This window comes from Diabrotica undecimpunctata, chromosome 4 (assembly GCF_040954645.1).
Source record: "Diabrotica undecimpunctata isolate CICGRU chromosome 4, icDiaUnde3, whole genome shotgun sequence".
NCBI classification, from domain to species: domain Eukaryota; kingdom Metazoa; phylum Arthropoda; class Insecta; order Coleoptera; family Chrysomelidae; genus Diabrotica; species Diabrotica undecimpunctata.
The window spans coordinates 78,113,569-78,134,104 of record NC_092806.1 but is presented as its reverse complement, the minus strand read 5'-3'; the positions used below and the strand labels follow the sequence as shown (position 1 = coordinate 78,134,104).

The 20,536-nt window shown below is 35.7% G+C and overlaps 1 protein-coding gene across 2 annotated transcripts in view; it reads right to left on the bottom strand.

The window, feature by feature from the left end:
* Patsas (palmitoyltransferase Patsas) overlaps window positions 1–12,613 on the bottom strand; it is a 113,599-nt gene extending 100,986 nt beyond the window's left edge. For both annotated transcript variants that reach the window (XM_072529810.1, XM_072529809.1), the window contains exon 1: window positions 12,290–12,613. In XM_072529810.1, the coding sequence (XP_072385911.1) occupies window positions 12,290–12,405 (116 nt within the window). In that variant the 5' untranslated portion in view covers window positions 12,406–12,613. The remainder of the gene's footprint in view (window positions 1–12,289) is intronic.
* Between the last annotated feature and the right edge of the window lie 7,923 nt (window positions 12,614–20,536).

Here is a 20,536-nt window from a genome sequence, read left to right as displayed (position 1 = left end):
CGAAACCCCTGCTTTGCCATGCTACAATTACGAACCCGAGGTTAAAAAAACTATATCTGAATCCGTCTATGGCGGAGACAGTCACATCCAATTTAGGCTTGTACTTTAGGACGTATCTTACCGAAATCGAAAAACTTTCTCCTTCCTGCTCCTTCCAGAATGAAGAAGCTAAAGTGAGTTTAAAATCAAACCCTCTTTGGTCTTCACACGATGTGGAGTTGGTGAACAGTGGTTCCATTTCTGATTGACTCTATATCTGCAGTAGCCTTTGCTGCCGAGATTAAGTGATCCGTTTTCATTCTAGGAGCAGAACAGAACCTGTATGCCAGGCTTGGCTTTTATAGTTAAAAAATACATGTCGTTGGTTGGAAGTTCGGTGGCATCAGAGAGACTGGTGTCATCATTGAATGATATTGTGTCAGATGAGAGAAGCCGCTTAACCGACTAACATATATATGAACGAGTTTTTCTCAATATGCTTCATGAAAAATACTAGCCATAATGCTAAATCCATTTCATATAATATAACCTATTTGTAACCTTCTAACCTATACTTTTTTACTTAAAATATTACTTCATTCTACTTATATTATACTTTTATTGTATATTATTGTAATATGTATATATTAATCTTACGATATATTATATTTAATAATAATCAATAAATATATAATAATAATAAAATAATAAATAAATATAATAATTAGTAGAATAAAATGGTTTTATTAAAAATTGTGTTTTATTTATATTTATATTGATGTTCTTTCGATAGTACTAATTTTGATTATATTGATATCGAGTCGAATGTAGTATAGCAAACTAAAGTGCATTGTAAATGTAACTTTGTAACCTATTTTATTAAAAAAAAAACCGAAAACCGGCTTTTGGAAAAACCGGGTTTTTTTGGCCGGTTATAACCGCCAGGTTAAACCGTAAGCAAAAAAAAACCGGTATAACCGAAAACCGGTGTTTTGTCAAAAACCGCCATCCCTATAAAAGACCCTTCACAATGTTCTAAATTTTAATCTATTATTTTTAGAAATTGCTAAATAGTATGTGACTCTTTTATATATTTATAGTGAATAACACACTAATACTTCGTATTAGCGAAGTAGATTATTTGCGCTTAGAAAATTTTTATATATCGCACGCAATGACTCACTGTTCCACTGCGCATGATTTAGCTATTTAAGAATGGTCACTTCGTTTAGTCCGCTCAGATTTGTAGTTGAAAAACGTGTAGTTAGAAAACGTGTAGTATGATAACATGTTTTATCGAATGGTTTATAGATTGTCTTAATTGTTTATAAAAATTTCCAAACGATCTTGCCCCGATCGAAAGACCAGTTTTATTTAAACATAGCATAGCATAAAAGAATGCCTATCCATCAATACGGAATTTTCATGAATAGAGCCCTGTCTTCAAAACATATCGCCTGATATTTCGATTTCGAGTTGTGGCAACAAATTTGAGGCATTTGAAATATGCCTAAAAATTATTGGGATCACAAATATTGCATAAGTATTGCTAAGTTATATCATTCAAAGTAATTATGTTAGAAACAGCAGAGATGAAAACACTTAAAAAAATTGATAGTAAGATACTATGGGACAGAGCTAGAAGTACAGATATACGACGTAGATGCAAGGTGGAGAACATCAAGAACTGAGTGAGAAGTGGCAAAGTACAATGAAACGATCATATAAACCGAATGACAACAAATATAGTAGTACAGACGTCAAGATACGGTTCCTTATGGGAACACGATCAGTAGGAAGACCACGAAAACGATGGAACAACAACTTACTGAAGGCACATTGAAAAACAGACAGATTCATGTTTACATAAAAAGAAGAAAAAGAGGAAGAAAGTAAGTATTATTTTGATTTTAAAATATTTAGCTTTAGCTAAAGACACAAATATTGCTTACTGCCTTTACTAAACAATACAAGCTTACTACTAATGAAATGGCTGAAACGTTTAGGTATACATAGAATGTATTTAATGCCTATTTCCAAAAATAAAAAAATTAACATCGGAAAAATTCTACCAACGGTAGTTGCTTATACGTTGCATTTAAAACGGGTGTACTATCATATGTAAAAATAGAGAGTTTTTGAAGAGGTGTTTTATGTCGTCCTGTACTAAAAGCACCTTTATTTTGACATATACGCATGCCCAGTTTTGGGTCCTTTATTTTTCTCCTTTAATAAAATACAGGACATCTGTATTTAAGTTAAATACAGACCAGAGAACTTTTATTTAAAAATACCAGAGATATGTAAAAGAGAGGATATGACACAAACAATATTTCTGTATTTACTAAATGGGACCACTTGATTTGACACTATGTACTATCCAATATGGCGACGGGCAGGTCCATAATATTATAATTATATAATTAAAAAAACGAGACCTAACATTTATCTTAGGTGACTTTAATGCTAAGTTAGGTAGAGGAAAAGTTTCTGGATTGATTGGATACTTCGGACTTGGAGCAAGGAACGACAGGGGAGAGAGAATGACATAATTCTGCCAACAACACAACATGGTAGCGACAAATACATGGTTTAAATTACACCCTCGCAGATTGTACACTTGGACTTCACCACAACACAATGAAAACAGAGTAATCCGTAACCAAATAGATTACATATTGGTCAACAAAAGATATCACATTGCAATCATCAGTGCAAAAACATATCCTGGAACTGACATCAATTCCGATCATAATCCTGTTGTTGCAAAAGTTCGCGCAAGATGGAAACTAATAAAGAAACAAAAACCTCAACACCAACTATTAGACATCCAATTATTGAAAAACGACACCATACATCAGACAGTAAATAAAGAATTAAACAAAAATCTAGGAAATATCGACCACAATAGAATTAGCGAGTACGATGACATAAACGTTCTGTGGAAAACTATTAAAGAACAAATGAACAATGTAACGGAAAAACATCTAAAAGTAACACCTAGAAATAACAAACAGGAATGGATGACAGAAGAGATTTTACAATTAATGAACAAACGAAGAGAATCCAAACGAAAAAATGACAAGGACGGAGAATACAAAAGACAGAATAATTCGAAAAAAAATAACCGAAGCAAAAGAGAAATGGCTGGAAACAAAATGCGTGGAAATAGAAGAATTACAACAAAGGCACGATTTTTTTAATTTACATAAAAAGGTAAAAGAGTTTACATCGACTACCAAGAGAACGACTTTTCACACCATGCTGAACACGGATGGCAAACTGCTAGAATCAACGGAAGACAAACTGAAAGAATGGGAAAACTATATTAAAATTCTTTTTCACGACATACGAGAAGAACCAAGATTGGAAAATAACAACGAAGGGCCAACAATTCTGAAATCTGAAATCATAAATGCAATTAATCATCTTAAAACAAATAAAAGCCCAGGTCCAGACGGAATATACCCAGAAACGTTAAAATTAATCAGCGAAGAAAATATCGAAATATTTGTCCTTTTATTTAATCGCATTTATGATACAGGTAAAATACCCCAAGATTGGCTGGAGTCAATATTCATCCCACTACCAAAAAAGCCAAACCCACAACACTGCAATGAATTCCGTCTGATAAGCCTTATGAGTCGTGCAGTAAAAGTCCTACTAAAAATCGTATCTATAGAAAGTGCGAAACAATCATCGGAGACGATCAGTTTGGATTCAGAGCCGGCATGGGAACGAGAGAAGCCCTGTTCAGTTTACTAGTTCTCGCCCAAAAATGCTACGACCAACAGAAAGATATATTTATATGCTTTATAGACTTCGAAAAAGCATTTGATAGAGTAAGACATGACCTACTATTAGAACGTTTGCAAGAAGTCGGTTTAGATGGAAAAGACATTAAATTCTTAAAAAACTTGTACTGGAACCAAAACGCCAGAGTTAGGATCGAAGGTTCCACATCCGCAGAAGTAGAAATTAGGAGGGGAGTTAGACAAGGATGTGTTCTGTCGCCTCTGCTGTTTAATCTTTACTCCGAGTTTCTATTTAAAGAAGCATTGGAGGATTCCAAGGATGGAGTCAAGGTGAATGGCGTAAATATCAACAGTATCAGATACGCCGATGATACAGTGTTAATTGCGGATTCCGACGTAGGTCTACAACGACTCATCGACAAGACCAAGTCGACCTGTGAGCAATTTGTTATGAAAATAAACATTAAAAAAACCAAAGTGATGTCAATCCGAAAAAACCAAAACGTACCTCAACCTTGCACAATAAATGGGCACATTTTAGAACAGGTCAATAGATTTAAGTACCTGGGATGTTGGATCGATAGCAACCTAAATCCTGATCTAGAAATAAGATCGAGAATAGAACAGGCCGGAAAATCTTTCGAAAAAATAAAAAAACTGCTTTGTGATTCTCGAATAAAACTCGAAATTCGACTACGTTTATCAAAATGCTACGTCTGGTCGATTCTTCTATATGCAGTTGAAACGTGGACCCTAAAAACATCAACCGTAAATAAATTGGAGGCCTTTGAAATGTGGATCTACCGGAGAATGCTCAAAATTTCGTGGACATCGCATACCTCAAACGAAGAAGTGCTGCATAGAATAGGCAAGGAAAGAGAACTTTTTAACACAGTAAAAGTTAGAAAAATATCATACCTAGGCCACATACTGAGAAATAATAAGTACCAATATGCCCAACTTATAGTGAAAGGAAAAATCGAGGGAAAGAGAGGCCTAGGAAGGAAAAGACTATCGTGGCTCAGAAACATCCGACAATGGACAGGGCTAAATTTTGAACAGCTAATAAGAATAGCTGAAGATAGAGAAGATTTTAAAATTGTAGTAGCCAACCTCCATTGAGGAGAGGGCACTTTAAGAAGAAGATAATATTAAAGCCATGCTAAAGTCAATATTGCGGAAGTGAATCCATCTACTTCACCGTATGTCATATCCCCTCTCTATTTTTTAGAGATATGTACTATCCGACAAGCGAGAGCTGGCGGGTTGCGCGTAGAACAAATTGAAAAGTGGTAGGGATTGCTCATTTCTATTGCTGTTGGCTACGAGTTCACATCGTGGAATTAGTGCTAGATATCTAACAGTGTTGTCAAGTATTTACATTTTTATTTGGAGTGGCTATATTATAAACTTATTTATATTTATTAAAATGGCAAGTGTATTAAAAGGCAAACCTTTGGTATCTCAAGCACGAAAAATAATTTTCAATGTTTTTAAGTTTACAACCGAAGAAGCTAATGCAGATAAAGTCTTAGTTGATACAAGAACGTGTAGCTCATTTAACTGGTAATTATAATACTCATTTTCAAAATAAATTGAGCTTTAAATAATTTAATTTAAGTTAAGTTAGAATCAATAAATAAATAAAAAATTACAGTGCATTAGATTACCAGTAAATAATGTGAAACACATGTGGAATAGAAATGACATAAAAATTGAAATGTGTTTCTACAATATGTTTATTTACTATATATATGCTGGAAACTTTAATATTTCGATACGTTGCATTTTTTATAAATGGGAAACAAAATAGGATATTGTAAGCAATGATATCACAAGATAAAATAATACTTGAGTTTATCGTCTGGCTTAGAAAAACAAACAAAGAACGCGTGTTCTGTGTTGTGTTTAGTTTAGTAAGCATTAAGACATAATTTGTATCTGTCCGCGATACATACAAAAATACCTTCCCTTTGAGAATTAATTACGTTTTACGAAAATAAATATTATTAACAGTTTTTTCTACGTTTTATTCAATATTATTATAATTTTTATTTTGTTTTCGTGGTATATAAGTTTATCACACACGCATCCACATAACCACGGTACATATCTACTAACGTAATTTTCAGATCCCAACTAAATTGTTGATACGGCAACTACGCATTTGTGACACCCGCGATAAAGTACCTGTGGCCTGTTTGCGGGAAGCAAAGTAGTCGGGGCACACTTTAAACTGTTTTATTGATTTATTAGCAATAAACTACATACTAAAAACAAGTAAGAAAACTGTAAGAGTTCTTTTCGTTGTCACCTCGTCGTGTGATCGTGTTCTGACAGCCATCAGCTGGTCTCATCTCCTCTTCTTTTCTCCGTCGACGTTCCCTCACTTCAATAGCACAGTCAACCCATGTGTGGCTGGAGGTTAACTGTCAATCTGCCACAGGGCTCCCCTCCAGTGAAGAACCTGCTGGTTTCGAACGGCTATGTTGACTTGTGTTGCTCATCAGACGGTTGGCATATGCATGTTCTTCCTGCACCTGTTGGGCCACTGGAATATATGCTGGTTTGAGTCGGTCCATGGAAATTCGCTGAGGAACATTTTGGACATCCACAGTTACAAACTTATCACTTCGTTCTAACACTCTAAACGGGCCGGTATAGGGAGGTGTAAGAGGAGGCTTCACTTTATCGGTTCGCACAAACACATGACTCGTAGTCTGTAGATCCGGATGGACAAAGGCAGTGCGGGCTGAGTGGTTGCTCCTCGGTACAGGACGCAATGCTCCCATGGTCTCACGTAGTCGTTGGACAAAACTATGCTCGTCGGGTGTAACAGCACTAGGGACAAGCAGCTGTCCAGGGAGACTCACTGGGGTACCATACACTAACTCGGAGGCTGTACATGCAATGTCTTGTTTGAAAGTGTTTCGAAGGCTTAGCATGACCAGAGGTAGGGCTTCAACCCACGATACTGTGTCCGCGGCGATGAGAGCAGCCTTGAGCGTTCGGTGGAAGCGTTCAATACATCCGTTTGATTGTGGGTGGTAGGCAGTGGTTTTAATATGTTGTACACCTAGCAATCCATTGAGCTGGCGAAACAACTGGCTCTCAAATTGCCTACCACGGTCCGTTGTTATGGTTGCTGGCACGCCAAACCGGGATATCCATCCCTCAAGGAGCTTCTGCGCGACGACTTCGGTTGTAATCTCCGAGATAGGTATGGCCTCTGGCCATCTTGTGAAACGGTCGATGATTGTGAGCAGGTATCGAAAGTTCTGATTTGCTGGAAGTGGGCCAACGATGTCGACATGTATGTGTGCGAATCAATCGTCTGGCATTCCTAGAGGTGTCACAGGTGTAACAGTGTGACGTCCGATTTTGGCACGTTGACATTGGATGCACTCTCGTGACCACTGCTTGACTTGGCGATTCATGTAATGCCACACAAAACGTTCAGCAATCATTCGTAATGTAGCAGCATGCCCTGGGTGGGACTGCGTGTGGAACTTCAGGAAAACATCTCTTTGGAACACAGCTGGCACATAAACTCGTATACGACCATCTTGGACTGAACAATAAATAGGCCGCTGGCTATCTGGTAGAACTATGCGTTGAAGTTGTAAGGAACTGTCAGGATCGTTCAGGGTCTGTTGAAGACCCTCATCTGTAGTCTGAGCTTCGGATAGCCGGTCATAGTCAATAGTAATGGGTGTTGTGATAGCGTCTACTTCAGGTCGTGAGAGACAATCGGCAACGATATTGGCTGCGCCCTGTATATGTCGAATATCGGTCGAGAATTGGCCAATAAATTCTAGTTGACGTATCTGTCGTGGAGACTGCCGCTTATGTCGCTGTTGGAAGACAAACGTTAAAGGCTTGTGATCAGTATAAATGGTAAATGGCATACCCTCAAGAAAATGGCGGAAGTGATGTATGCCACTGAATATGGCAAGCAACTCTCGGTCATAAGTGCTGTAGTTTCGCTCCGTCTTAGAAAGCTTTCGAGAGAAGAAAGCGATGGGCTGTAGGTGTTCACCTATAAGCTGTTGCAAAACACCGCCGATGGCAGCATCTGAGGCATCAACTGACATGTTCAATTGGGCATTTGGTGCTGGAAAGACCAATTCAGTCGACGCGGCCAAGAGTTCTTTTACCTTGGTGAAAGCTGCTGCAGCTGCTGGTGTTAATGTTAGTTCTTGCTGCTTTTTCTTTTGCTGAGACAATAACTCCGTTAGTGGCATTAGCTCATTGGCAGCATTAGGTAACCAACGTCTGTAGAAATTGAACATACCCATAAATCGTCGTAGCTGTCGATAGGTCGTAGGTTGTGGAAACTTACGAATCGCGCTAACTTTAGCCGGTAATGGACGAACGCCAGTTGGGGATACCGTGGCACCCAGGAAGTTTACTTCACGTTTACGGAATTTTGATTTATCCTTGTTTATTTGGAGTCCATTTGCTTCCAGAATCCGAAGTACTGATGCCAGGTGTTGCTCATGCTCAGTCTCAGTCTCCGAGGCAACCAAGATATCGTCAATGTATACATACACATATGAGCATTCTCGAAAAAGGTGATCGAGGTATCTCTGGAACGTCTGGGCAGCATTTCGCAAACCGAACGGCATTCGGAGGAACTCGTACAGCCCAAAGGGGGTTATTACAGCCGTCTTTTGGACATCCTTCGGGTGGACTGGAATTTGGTAAAAAGCACGTACCAAGTCGATGCAAGAGAAAATTTTCTTACCATGTAGCTGGTTAGCAAAATCCTGGATGTGCGGTATAGGGTAGCGATCTGGTTTCGTCATGGCATTTAAACGGCGGAAGTCTCCACAGGCACGCCATCGTCCATTGGACTTCTGAACTAAGTGAAGCGGACTGGCCCAAGATGACTTTGATGGTCGGATAATGCCTGCCTGCATCAGCTCGTTGAATTCTGCTCGTGCAGCTTGAAGACGGTCTGGTGGAAGTCTTCGTGGTTAAAAGAACCTGTGTACCTCGAGTCTCAATATAGTGCTGGACTCTTTCAGTATCCTCTGGTATAGCAACAGTTGGACGATCATAGGGATGAGCAGTGGATAAGCCTACTTCTGGCACCCTAACACGACGAGACACACAGGTAATACTGCTTGACATACTTGGACTTACTAATCGTTTGTTTCTCATGTCTACACTAATGCCATGGTACGTCAGAAAATCGGCTCCTAGTATGGGTGTGGTGACATCTGCGACTACAAATGTCCATGTTACAGGTTGGCCTAGACCAAGGTTTAGTGTGAGCTGTTTCTGACCATATGTTTGGATGCACGATCCGGTGGCAGAATACAGGCGTACAGTGCTGGGCTGAGTCGCAGTGCAGATTTTACGTGGAAGCACACTTAGGTCTGCCCCTGTATCAATAAGAAATTGAAGTTGGAGAGCACTATCGGTAATAAAGAGGCGGCGTGGTATGTGAGGGGCTGCGGTTGCCGCCATTACTGCGCCCTTTGATCGTTTTTTGTAAAATTGCAGGGTGGTCTACATTTCTTTGCTTGTGCACCAAATCTTCGATGGTAGTAACACTGTTCGTCTGATGATGACTTGGTACTCTTGGTCATTTGAATCTGTTGCCCTTCTTCAGCTACAGTTAATCTGTTGGATAAAGCATTCACTTGGTCACTCAATGCAGCCACTGTTTTGTCTAAGGTAGAGCTTTCGGTAACAACCATGACTGGAAAACTGGAACACCGTACGTACGTATCGGCTTTCTTAGCAAGTTCTTCTAGGTCTCCATCAAGAATAGATATAACGCTTCGAACTGAAGGTGGTAGGCGGTCCAACCAAAAATTTTTGAGAACTTGCGTACTAATGCTATCCATGGCCAAAGCTTGCATTCGATGGAGTAGTTGAGTGGGTTTTAGGTCACCCAGAGTGAGTTCCATCAACTTGTGGATCTTTTCATCTGAGCTGGTGCCATACCTGTCGAGAAGTCGAGTTTTTAGTTGTATATAGGCATTGCCAGCAGTGGGATTCTTTACTATGTCTGCTACTTCTATAAGTACTTCACTGTTTAAACTAGCAACAGTATGGTCGAATTTACAGTTGTCAGTTGTGATTTTGGCTTGTCGAAACTGCGCTTCTAGCCGGAGAAACCATAGTTCTGGTTCAGTGCGCCAAAACTCTGGCGCTTTAATGCCTACCCGTGCAATTAATGAGTGATTATCGCCTTCGCACGGTGTAATATTCATATTGTTTGGCATTGTTTGGTCGGTGTTTGTCATAGTTGTGTATAAATCGTTGTACTTACAGTTTTTTTTTCTCGGGGTCACCAATGTGGCCTGTTTGCGGGAAGCAAAGCAGTCGGGGCACACTTTAAACTGTTTTATTGATTTATTAGCAATAAACTACATACTAAAAACAAGTAAGAAAACTATAAGAGTTCTTTTCGTTGTCACCTCGTCGTGTGATCGTGTTCTGACAGCCATCAGCTGGTCTCATCTCCTCTTCTTTTCTCCGTCGACGTTCCCTCACTTCAATAGCACAGTCAACCCATGTGTGGCTGGAGGTTAACTGTCAATTTGCCACATACCTCTCCTATCTCTCTTTTTGACGTAACCTGTCAAATTACTAGTAGAAGAGCATCGAGTTAGAATCTATGGAGAGGGCATCACGTGACTAAAATAGACCTCACTTCAGTCATATTGTTATGATAGTTTTGACAGATCGTGTATGATTGTTTACGTTTGTTGTTTTTGGAATATTTTTAGTTTTATAATACTTTTATAAAAACTGTAATATTATATTATGATAGTGCATAATCATGGTTTCTTGTTCTCAACATAGTTGCAGTAGCAGAAGCAATGTTAATAAAAAATCTTCAGGAATAACGTTCCACAGGTTAGTATACAAATATGTAAACAAAGTTATGGCCCGTACTTTAAAGAATAAATTAATAGTATTCATAAAAAATCTTTCGTATTTCTTTATTTCATACAGTATATCCATTTTACCCTTTAAAATATTTATATTATTATCTCTTTCAGATACAACTTGTTATTTGACTGTATTAATTTATCTTTATGTATAATATATCGTGTTTTTAATGTTCACTGTGGGATAAATAAATCATATTTTATTAAAAATGTATTGCACTTTTTTAGATTATGATTAAATTTTCTGAATAACTAGTCATATTGGTATGATCGTTAGCCACACCTACTGACGCCGTTTTTAATACACACGTTAATATCATAGCTTCTCCATAGATTCTAACTCAATGTAGAAGAGAGAAAGATATTTACCCTCATTTATATTTATATGGATATTTGATCAAATTTGTTGTATGATATTTTGTTTTATTTAATGAATATTGTTTTTAGTATTATTATTTTTAATTAGTAAATCTTCATGATTCTTGTTATACCGATAACATTCATATTTAACAACTCTATTTTTTTACGTTTTATTTTTTTCGATGATGTTATTTATAAAGTTTTAATCTGAGATTAGGTATATAATTAACAAATCTTATAGGCATTTATAGGTTATTTTCATATTATACACAATATATTTTTGTTTGTTTGTATAGAAAAAATAAAAGATTTCTTTAACATGTTGGCAATATCTCTCTTTTAGACATGAAGTATTTTGTCCTTTATTAAAGGATCCTGTAATAAAGACGACTGTCATGGTTTAAATAACTCTCTATTTTTGAAGACTTAAACGTTTAGAACGAATCTTCATTTCAGATTTCAGCCTCATTTTTAACAGACACAGACAACGCTTTTAAGTTTAATCTTATCCCTACTTTTTACATGATCGTTCTAAAATAACTTTGTTTTTAGTTTGTAACATTTTGTGCTAAAATAATGTAAATTCATGTAAAACTGTCAGCTTTTTAAATATAGAAACATATTTTGTCTACGAGTAATAGCTTAAAAGTTATTCTAATTGTTTATACGTTAAAAAAGCAGTAATTTTGCAAAACTATATTTGGTTATGAAAATTATTCATTTTTAGCCTTTTACTAATGTAAAAGGTCTAATGTTATTGCAAAAAGGTCTATGTGATAAACAAATAGAATATGTTTTAAACTAATCGATAAATAGATTTAAATTTTAAGGGTTTATTAAGGACCACAATTCAAAACTTTGGGCGAAATAACAAAAATATTTAGGTTGATTTTTACAACAGTTAAACTTATTTTGCAGTTTTCGAAGTAAAAAATTAATTTTACAAATTTTTGCAATCGCTATTGTAAAGTTTTTTTTACGTTTTAAAAGATAAAGTTTTGCACTACAAATATTTTTAATGGTAAGCAAAAAATCGACAATAAGGTATTTTTTACAATAAATTGTTATTAATTAAAAAAAGACGTTGAAATCTCTGCAGAAAACGTACAATTTTTCTTTATATAAGGCTATAATAACTAAAAAAATTTGACTACCGGATTAAAGTTACGAACAGGGTCTTTTTTGCTGATTTCATACATTTAATGAACAGATAACAATAAAACCTGTAATATTTGGCATTAGTTTTTACACAAAGCCGGAAATCTTTGATATGAAACTACGTACCCTGATTTGACTAGATCAAATATACTTCTCAAGGAATACTCATTTATATCCGCTTCGGACCCATCTTTTTCGTGATTTGCTGTAACAGTAGTTGGGTGATCTGTATCGGCCACCATATTGCAGGAGGCCGTCTGCGGGAGAGCCCATACACTACGGGCTATGCCCGGACTTGGAAACACCTTGCACAGCGTACTGCCGACTGTTAAAACGACACCCCTCGTAATTTTTCCTATAACGTTTTCGATTGATTACTTTGCGGATGTTATTTGTTTGTTATTACTTTAAAACATTTACATGCAGATAATATCTAATGAGAATACTCACTTTATCGATTTTCTAAGTAATCGTGGAAACTTGCGCACTTGTCAAATATAGAGTTCATTCTAGCGTTCTTTACTGTCTTTTTTGAGAAATTTAGTTTACATTTTAATACGACAAACGATACGTTATTTTTGTTAATATAACAAATAACATATTTTTTATGGTGAACTGTATCTTAGAGTTTAGGGAATTTATCAAAATTACGAAATTTGTAAATTTCTCCTTCCCATGATTTCAGATCACACAGTGTCAACTATATAAGGAATCCAACAAAATGCGTTTTTATTTTTTAATTCTAGGTTTTTGTGTTGTTACATGAAAAAGTTGGAAATAATCGCGATCAAAGGACATTTCATTGACACATCTTCAGTTTGTTCGTAAATATGCTGTCAAGCAAGGGTCATACCTACTAAACGTCAAACTGATAAACTAGCTAATATTAATTCAGAATCATCTTAATACTCATTTACCTGGCATGTGGATAAGAAAGGAAGGAATGTTTTTAGAGCCAGCTCGTTTTTTTTTAATTGCCGTATTGCCAGATTCCAGTAAGAACCTAAGAAGGTCGATTGAATTTTGGCAGGCAAAGGTGGAAGAAATCCTTTTTAATATGTGTTAACACTATATCGCATTTTTGACTTTGGCCTGTTCCAGGATCAGTTTTCAGTCCTTTCTATTCTTTGCTTTATTTCTCGCTTTTACATTCATACTGTTCTTAAGTTTTGCTTTAGTTATGATTTAGTATTTAAGTATTACTTAAGTTTTCTTCTTTTAAAGGTGCCGATCTTCTTTTAATGTTGACCACCACATTAACCCATCTTATTCTATTTATACCAAGTCAAACTAGGTCAGTTAACGTTAGACCAATCCATCCCCTGAGATTGGCCAGCCAAGATATACGTCTGCGTCCATGGCCTCTCTTGCCTAAGTTGGCTAAAGTAAGCCAATCTTGGTTTTATATAATATATATATATATATATATATATATATATATATATATACCTATATATATATATATATATATATATATATATATATATATATATATATATATATATATATATATATATATATATATATATATATATATATATATAGCTCTATGAAGTTCCTTGAACCATGGGTAAATACTTACTCGGTGCACATGAATTACGGCACTAAATACCTGGGTAAGAACCCTTTAGATGGTACAATATTTAATATGTCTTACATTTCATTTAAAAACAACGCAATCAAAACAAAATGGATGGTGGTTGTAAAAATTATTATCAAAGGCTCAATACTAAAATTAGATAACAAAATCGTAGAAAGAGTGGAACACTTTAGATATCTGGGTAGTTGACTGACATCTGGGATTGACTGCAGGATTAAAGGAATAGAAATTACACGAAAAAGCTTTATTAACTGGCGTTCTGTATTGTGCAGTACAAGTCTGTCCTTGATCACACGTCTATGAGTATTGAAGTGCTACGTCTGGTCCGCTTTGTAACCTAAAACAAAAATAAAAAATCTTAATAAATTAGAAGGGTTTGAGTTGTGGTGTTACCATCGCATGCTCAGAATCACGTGGTCAACACACATATCTAACAAACGAGTGCTGGAGACCATGCACAAAGAGCGAGAATTGATTAACATCATCAAAATAAGAAAGGTTCAATACTTCTGCCATATAATGAGAGAACCTAAATATCGCTTACTCCGGTTAATAAGTGAGGGCAAAATTGAAGGAAAACGCTGGGTCGGAAGAAAGCAACTGTGCTGACTGCGTAACATTAGACAATGGACAGGTCGAACAGTCGAGGAATTGTTTCATCTAGCTGCAGATCTCGATATTTAGGTTATAGGGTAAGTGCTCTCGTGGTCGGCACAGGCCCAGTTATTGGCACTACAAAAATGTTTGCTGTTTTATAAGAAAATAGAGGAATCCGTTAATACTGACCAGTACCCTATTTGATAGATGGCGCATTCTTGTTTGTGGGTAATGTAGGTATTGGTTTTGTATTTGCATATCGCTGCAGACGTTGGCTTGCGATTGTATACACCATCGTACAAGGTAAGTTTCTTAAGAATGCAGTAGGTTTGTGATTTGCCTTTATTAGCCGCTGTCCATTATAAGTGCAGTATTCAGTAATTTTACTTTTAAGAGTACTATTTTACTAACATTTTGCGGTTATTTTTGCGTATTTTTTAAGCGGTGATTAAAAATAAAAGAGTGCCGGTTACTAGGTCTTGGGGAACTGTCGCAAGCAATTATTGGCACTTATGCCAATCACTTAAACTCCGGAATTACTGGTAAGCTGTAGTTATCGGCATCAGCAATAATAATTGACTTTTCCATTATTAATTATTATTAAACTTTTGAGATGATTATATATAGATATTAAAAAATAATTATTTTTTTTTGTAAAGTTAATATTCCACTGTTTTTTTTTTCAGATTGTTTACAGTGCCAAAAGTCAAAAGAGATACTACATATCAGAAATGCCTAAGAAACTGGCAGCAAGGAAATATGGAATTCCCAGACAAACCCTTTAACATAGACTGAGTGACAAATTCAAAAAAATTGGCCACGGGCCTGCAACGTACTTAACAAAACATGAGAAAGATATGTTGGAGAAGTGGATTACTGACTGCCACAGGAAGAGTATCCCCAGAAGGAGGGACGATATTCAGTCTTCAGTGAAAACTTTCTTGGACGCCGATCCACGTGAGACTCGATTCAAGGACAACCAACCTGGAAGATACTGGTATGAAGCCTTCTTTAAGCTTCATCCAAACTTGATCCTAAAACTCCAGAATCGGTAACTAAAGCAAGCAGGGTTTCTGAGGACATAAAAACTGGTTTTTCAACATCGAAAATTATTTAAAGGAGAAAAATTATTTTGATATACTGCAAGATCCAAAAAGAGTGTTCAACAAAGACGAAACTTGTTTCCTCTTTTGTCCTAAGGGGGATAAAGTTGTTGCTCCTGGCGATGCTAAAAATGTTTACCTAATGGATCAAGAAAAAGCAAAGTTTAATATTACTGTGATGTTTATCTTCTCTGGCTCAGTAACTCCTCCGATGATCATTTATCCCTATAAAAGGCTTTCTGCTGCTGTTGGTAAAAATGTTCCTGATGCGTAGGAAATAGGAGCAACCGACAATGACTGCATCAAATCTGAATTATTTGTAGACTATATTTCAAATATACTCCATCCCCATCTTTGCAAAAAACGAAATACAGTTTCCCATCATTCTTTTTGTGGATGGTCACAAAACTCACATGAGTTATGAACTAAGTACCCTTTGTATTTAACTTCAAATAATATGTGTGTATTAAGGTATAAAAAAATTGCTTATTACAAGCTTAAATTTTTATTTTAAGAAGATCTTTTCGGAATTAAATCATTCCATCATCAGTTAAATAAAAAGTTGTTAAAAAAACATTGTTTGGCCACTTAAAAAAAACTTTCGAAGGACATCCGTATTAAAATATAATCCTCATGGTTTTTATCAAGGTAAATGCAATAGACTTAACTTATTGATTATTAAAAAACTGAAAATGGGGGCATCTTACATGACCCCCTGTAGCTGGTGAGGTTTTTTCGACTTACATTACCTCTGATCTGTTCTGGAGTCTTGAGCCCAAGATTATTTCCTCTACCACATCTCGCTCGTATTTCCTGACTTCTTACTCTGTCTTTTAGAGTTTGCTTTGTTATTTTTCGTTAGACTTTCATTTCTGTTGTTTCCAGTAGTCTTTGTGTTTTTGCCGTATCAGCTCTTATTTCCACTGTGTACGTCATTATCGGTCTTATTGTTGATTTATATATCCTAGATTTCGTTTCCGTTGTGAGGTATTTGTTTCTCCAGATTGTGTTGTTGAGACATCCCTGTCCGAAATCCTTGCTGTTCCTCTTGCAGATATATTCGTTTATTTATTTTTGTAGCTATTATTTTTGTTGTCAATTTGAGTGTTCTATTTAATAGATTTATTGCTCGATAATTATTGGGGTCTTTCTTATCTCCTTGTTTGAAGAAAATCACCATGATGGCTCTCATCCATTCATCTGGTATTCTGTTCGTGGTGATTATTTTATTAATAAGAAGTTGCAGTTGGTGTACAAGGTGATCACCTCCATATTTTAAAAGTTTATTTGGTATTTGATCTTCTCCTGGTGACTTTATGTTTTTCAATTTGTTTATTCCTTCTTTCACATCGTTTTGGGAGATTTCGGTCTTTTCCTCAGTTATTATATTTAGCGTTTCTGGTAAAGGTTCTTTGTTTTGTTTTTTAAACATTTCTGTCAGAAAGGCCACCCATGTATCCTCTTGTATGTGTTCTATTTTAACTAGTTCTTTCATTTCGCTTCTTTGTTGTCTTATGAAGCGCCATACTTGTTTCTCTTGTCCATAGGAATCCATCTCTAGTCCTTTTGTGAATCTCTCCCAATAATCTGTTTTTGTTTTTCTTACCATTTGACGAGTTTCAGTTCTTATTCTTTTATATTCTTCATATGATTCATTCGTTTTTTCTGACGTATATTTTAGGAAAGCTTTCTTTTTTTGGTGACATTTTTGTTAAACCTCTAGTGTAAACCATGGTGTTTTCGTTGACCACTTTTTGTTTATTATTTTCGTTCCAAGTGCTTCTTGAGCAGCATCCAGAATATTTTTCTTAAGTTTTCTCCAGCTAGTCTCTACATTGCTTTCATTTTCGATATTTTCCATTTGTATTTTCTGTTCTATTCTTTTTTGATATAATGATTTTATGGAGTCATCTCTTAAATTTTCTATTTTTATTATTTCCTCTGAATTGGTTTGTTTAAGCTTCTCTTTCCATATTTCATTGAATTTAATTTTACCAAGTACCAAATAGTGATCGCTTCCCACATTGGGTGACGTCAAACTTCTCACATCCACTATCTGTTTATGGTGAATATTTCTGTTTGTGACCACATAATCTATCATTGATCTATGTCCTCTTGTATTTTCAAACGTGTATTTGTGTTTAATTTTATGATCATAAAAAAGGTTGATTATCCTTAGTTCGTTTGATGTGCAGAATTCCACCATTCTCTTTCCGTTTTCATTGATAACTCTTTCATTAAACCTTTGTTTTATTCCTGGTATTACTTCGTCTCCTATTCTGGCATTGAAATCTTCCAATAATACATATAAGTAATACATTTTGCTTCACTTCTCTTTCCACTAATGTTTGTAGCTCATCATAGAATTCTTCTTTATCGCTGTCAGGTTTGCAGTCTTCTGGTGCATATATCCCTATTATATTAATAATTTTGCTGTTCGCCCTAATTTTTACTAAAAGTATTCTCTGAGATATGTACTGTCACTTTTTAATTTAATCTTTATATTTTGTTTTGATCATTATTGCTACACCTTCCTTTGCTCTTTCTTGTTTCGGAACCCCACTATATATTAGTAAATATTCTCCAAGCCGCGTCTGTCCTTTACCTTTCCTCAACTCTTTTTATATTTTCCTGATCTCGGTTATTTAGGCTTTTTATGTTCCACGTCGCCACTCTCATTATATTTTATGTTTTCCAGTTCGTCGTCCTTTTTCTCGCCTTTGTCGTTACAATATTTTCTATCCTAGTCCGAGGCTCGTCACCGGTTCTTTGAGCTTTTTTTTATTTTCATATATGGCAGGCTGCTAACCTAACCCTACAACCCTCCTCCTTTATCCGGGCTTGGAACCGGCAACATCACCCACCAAGCTACTCGATCCACCTAGTGGGCAATGCAGGCGGAGTTAGATTTCTAGTTGATTGTAAAAAAAAATTTCTAGATTTCTAGTTGATTGTAAAAATATTTTTAAGATTGACAAAAGGGGAAGCTGCTGAATTATGCAGTTTTAGTGCAGATGATTCCCTTGTTACTGTGCTGTTTGATGGTGAAGAGTGTGAGTCATATCAAAATAAAGAGAGGTGTTTTGAAAAGTGTAACTTGCCTGTATCGTATTTCACCCAAGAAAGTATTGAAGATATGGAAATATTTTTCGGAGATAGTGTACTTATCCAAGAGCAATCTGAAATCATAAGCCACACTATAACGAAACCAAATTCCGAAGACAACCAACTTAGAATAATTTTAGAAAACTTAGAATTTCAACAAAACATAGAAAATCAACAAAATATTGATCAAGAACTACCGTATGTAGGAGGCAAAAAACTCAAGAAAGAGAGTGCCACATTTAATATAACACATCAAACAATTGTGATTATATTCGGCCTCATCTCATAAATAAATAAACTGTAGTACCCCCGTCTATGGCTAATCATTCACACTTCAAAGCATAAACAATCTGGCCTCTTCACATCTACATCGTCTCGAGGCCCGACAATATTCTTCAGTCTTCGTTTATTGTGCATCGTTCACGCAGCGCGTAAAATTAATTCGGCAACGAATTACGTGAAAACAATGTCTAAACAGGTGGGAAAACGGAAAAGAAGTCGATCAACAGATCGCTCAAACAGAGGGATATATAAAATTTTAAGGAGCCTCGAAAAAAGATTGGATTTAATTGAAAATCGTTCACAGCGTCATTTATCATATCAAAATAGCACCGATAGCTGGGAAAGTGATACCCAAGCAGAAATTTCAGATAATGTAAATGATGAAAGTGTTTCAAGTGTTGGTTCAGATTGTGTCCCAGACGAGAATCAGGATAAAAATATGCAAGCACATAAAGGTAGGTGGTAATAAATATTATCGCATGTGAAAATAAATAAAAAAATTCACCATTAAACTTTGTCTGTGATGACGAATATTTGTGTTGACATCTGAACGAAATATTTACAATTAATATTTGTCTGTGATGACGAATATTAACAATATTGGAATATTTAATACCTAAATCTTTTCATTTTTTTTTCTTTTCTCTCTTTGGAAATTATCCAAGGAAAAATATTTGTTTGTGATGACAAATATGCGATAATGAATATTGTTTGTGATAACAATTATTAAAAATACTGATGCAGGAAAAATATTTGTTTGTGATGACAAATATGCGATAATGAATATTGTTTATGATAACAATTATTAAAAATACCGTCTGAAAAAATTATTCAGGAAAAATATTTGTTTGTGATGACAGATATTCGATAATGAATATTGTTTGTGATAACAATTATTAAAAATACCGTCAAAAAAAAAAAAAAAAAAAAAAAAAAAAAAAACTTATCCTGATAATGAATATTGTTTGTGATAACAATTATTAAATAATAATACCTTACTGTTTGTAGTGACAAACTTAAGCATATGGTTTGAAATAAATATTTGGTTTTCAGATCAGACAGAAGGTAGTGTGCCTTCTGGATTACAAGAAGACATTTTATCAATTTTGGGTGATGACAATAAAGTAAAAATATCATTTTCAAGCCCCATACAAACAGATATTGCCGCTCGATGGGCTCATATTTTAACTTCTGGACTAGAGGAAGATATCCGCAAAGACCTTACAAGCAAATATCTGCCTCCTGAAAATTGCAAGCTTGTGGCTCCTCCAAATATAAATCCGGAAGTAAAAATAGCAGTAAGTGACTCTACACTTCGCAGAGATGCTCGTTTGGTACTGCTTCAGCAACAAATTGGTGCTAGTATGGCAGCTATAGGAATAGCTTTAACAAACATGCTTGGTGAAAAGGAGGGAGGAAATAAAGAGTATATTAAGCTACTTAGCGATGCCAGCCGCTTATTGGCAAACATTCATTATTCAGAGTCAATATCACGAAGAGAACTAATAGCCATTAATTTAAATAAAGAAATAGCGGAGGTACTAAAGAATACACCAATCACTGAATCTCTTTTTGGTAATGATCTTGACAATAAGGTAAAGACGGCGAAAGAGTTGGAGAAATCAGGGCAACAATTAAAAGCAAAAAAGAAACAGGTGTCAAGAAGCAATGTACAACCATCTACAT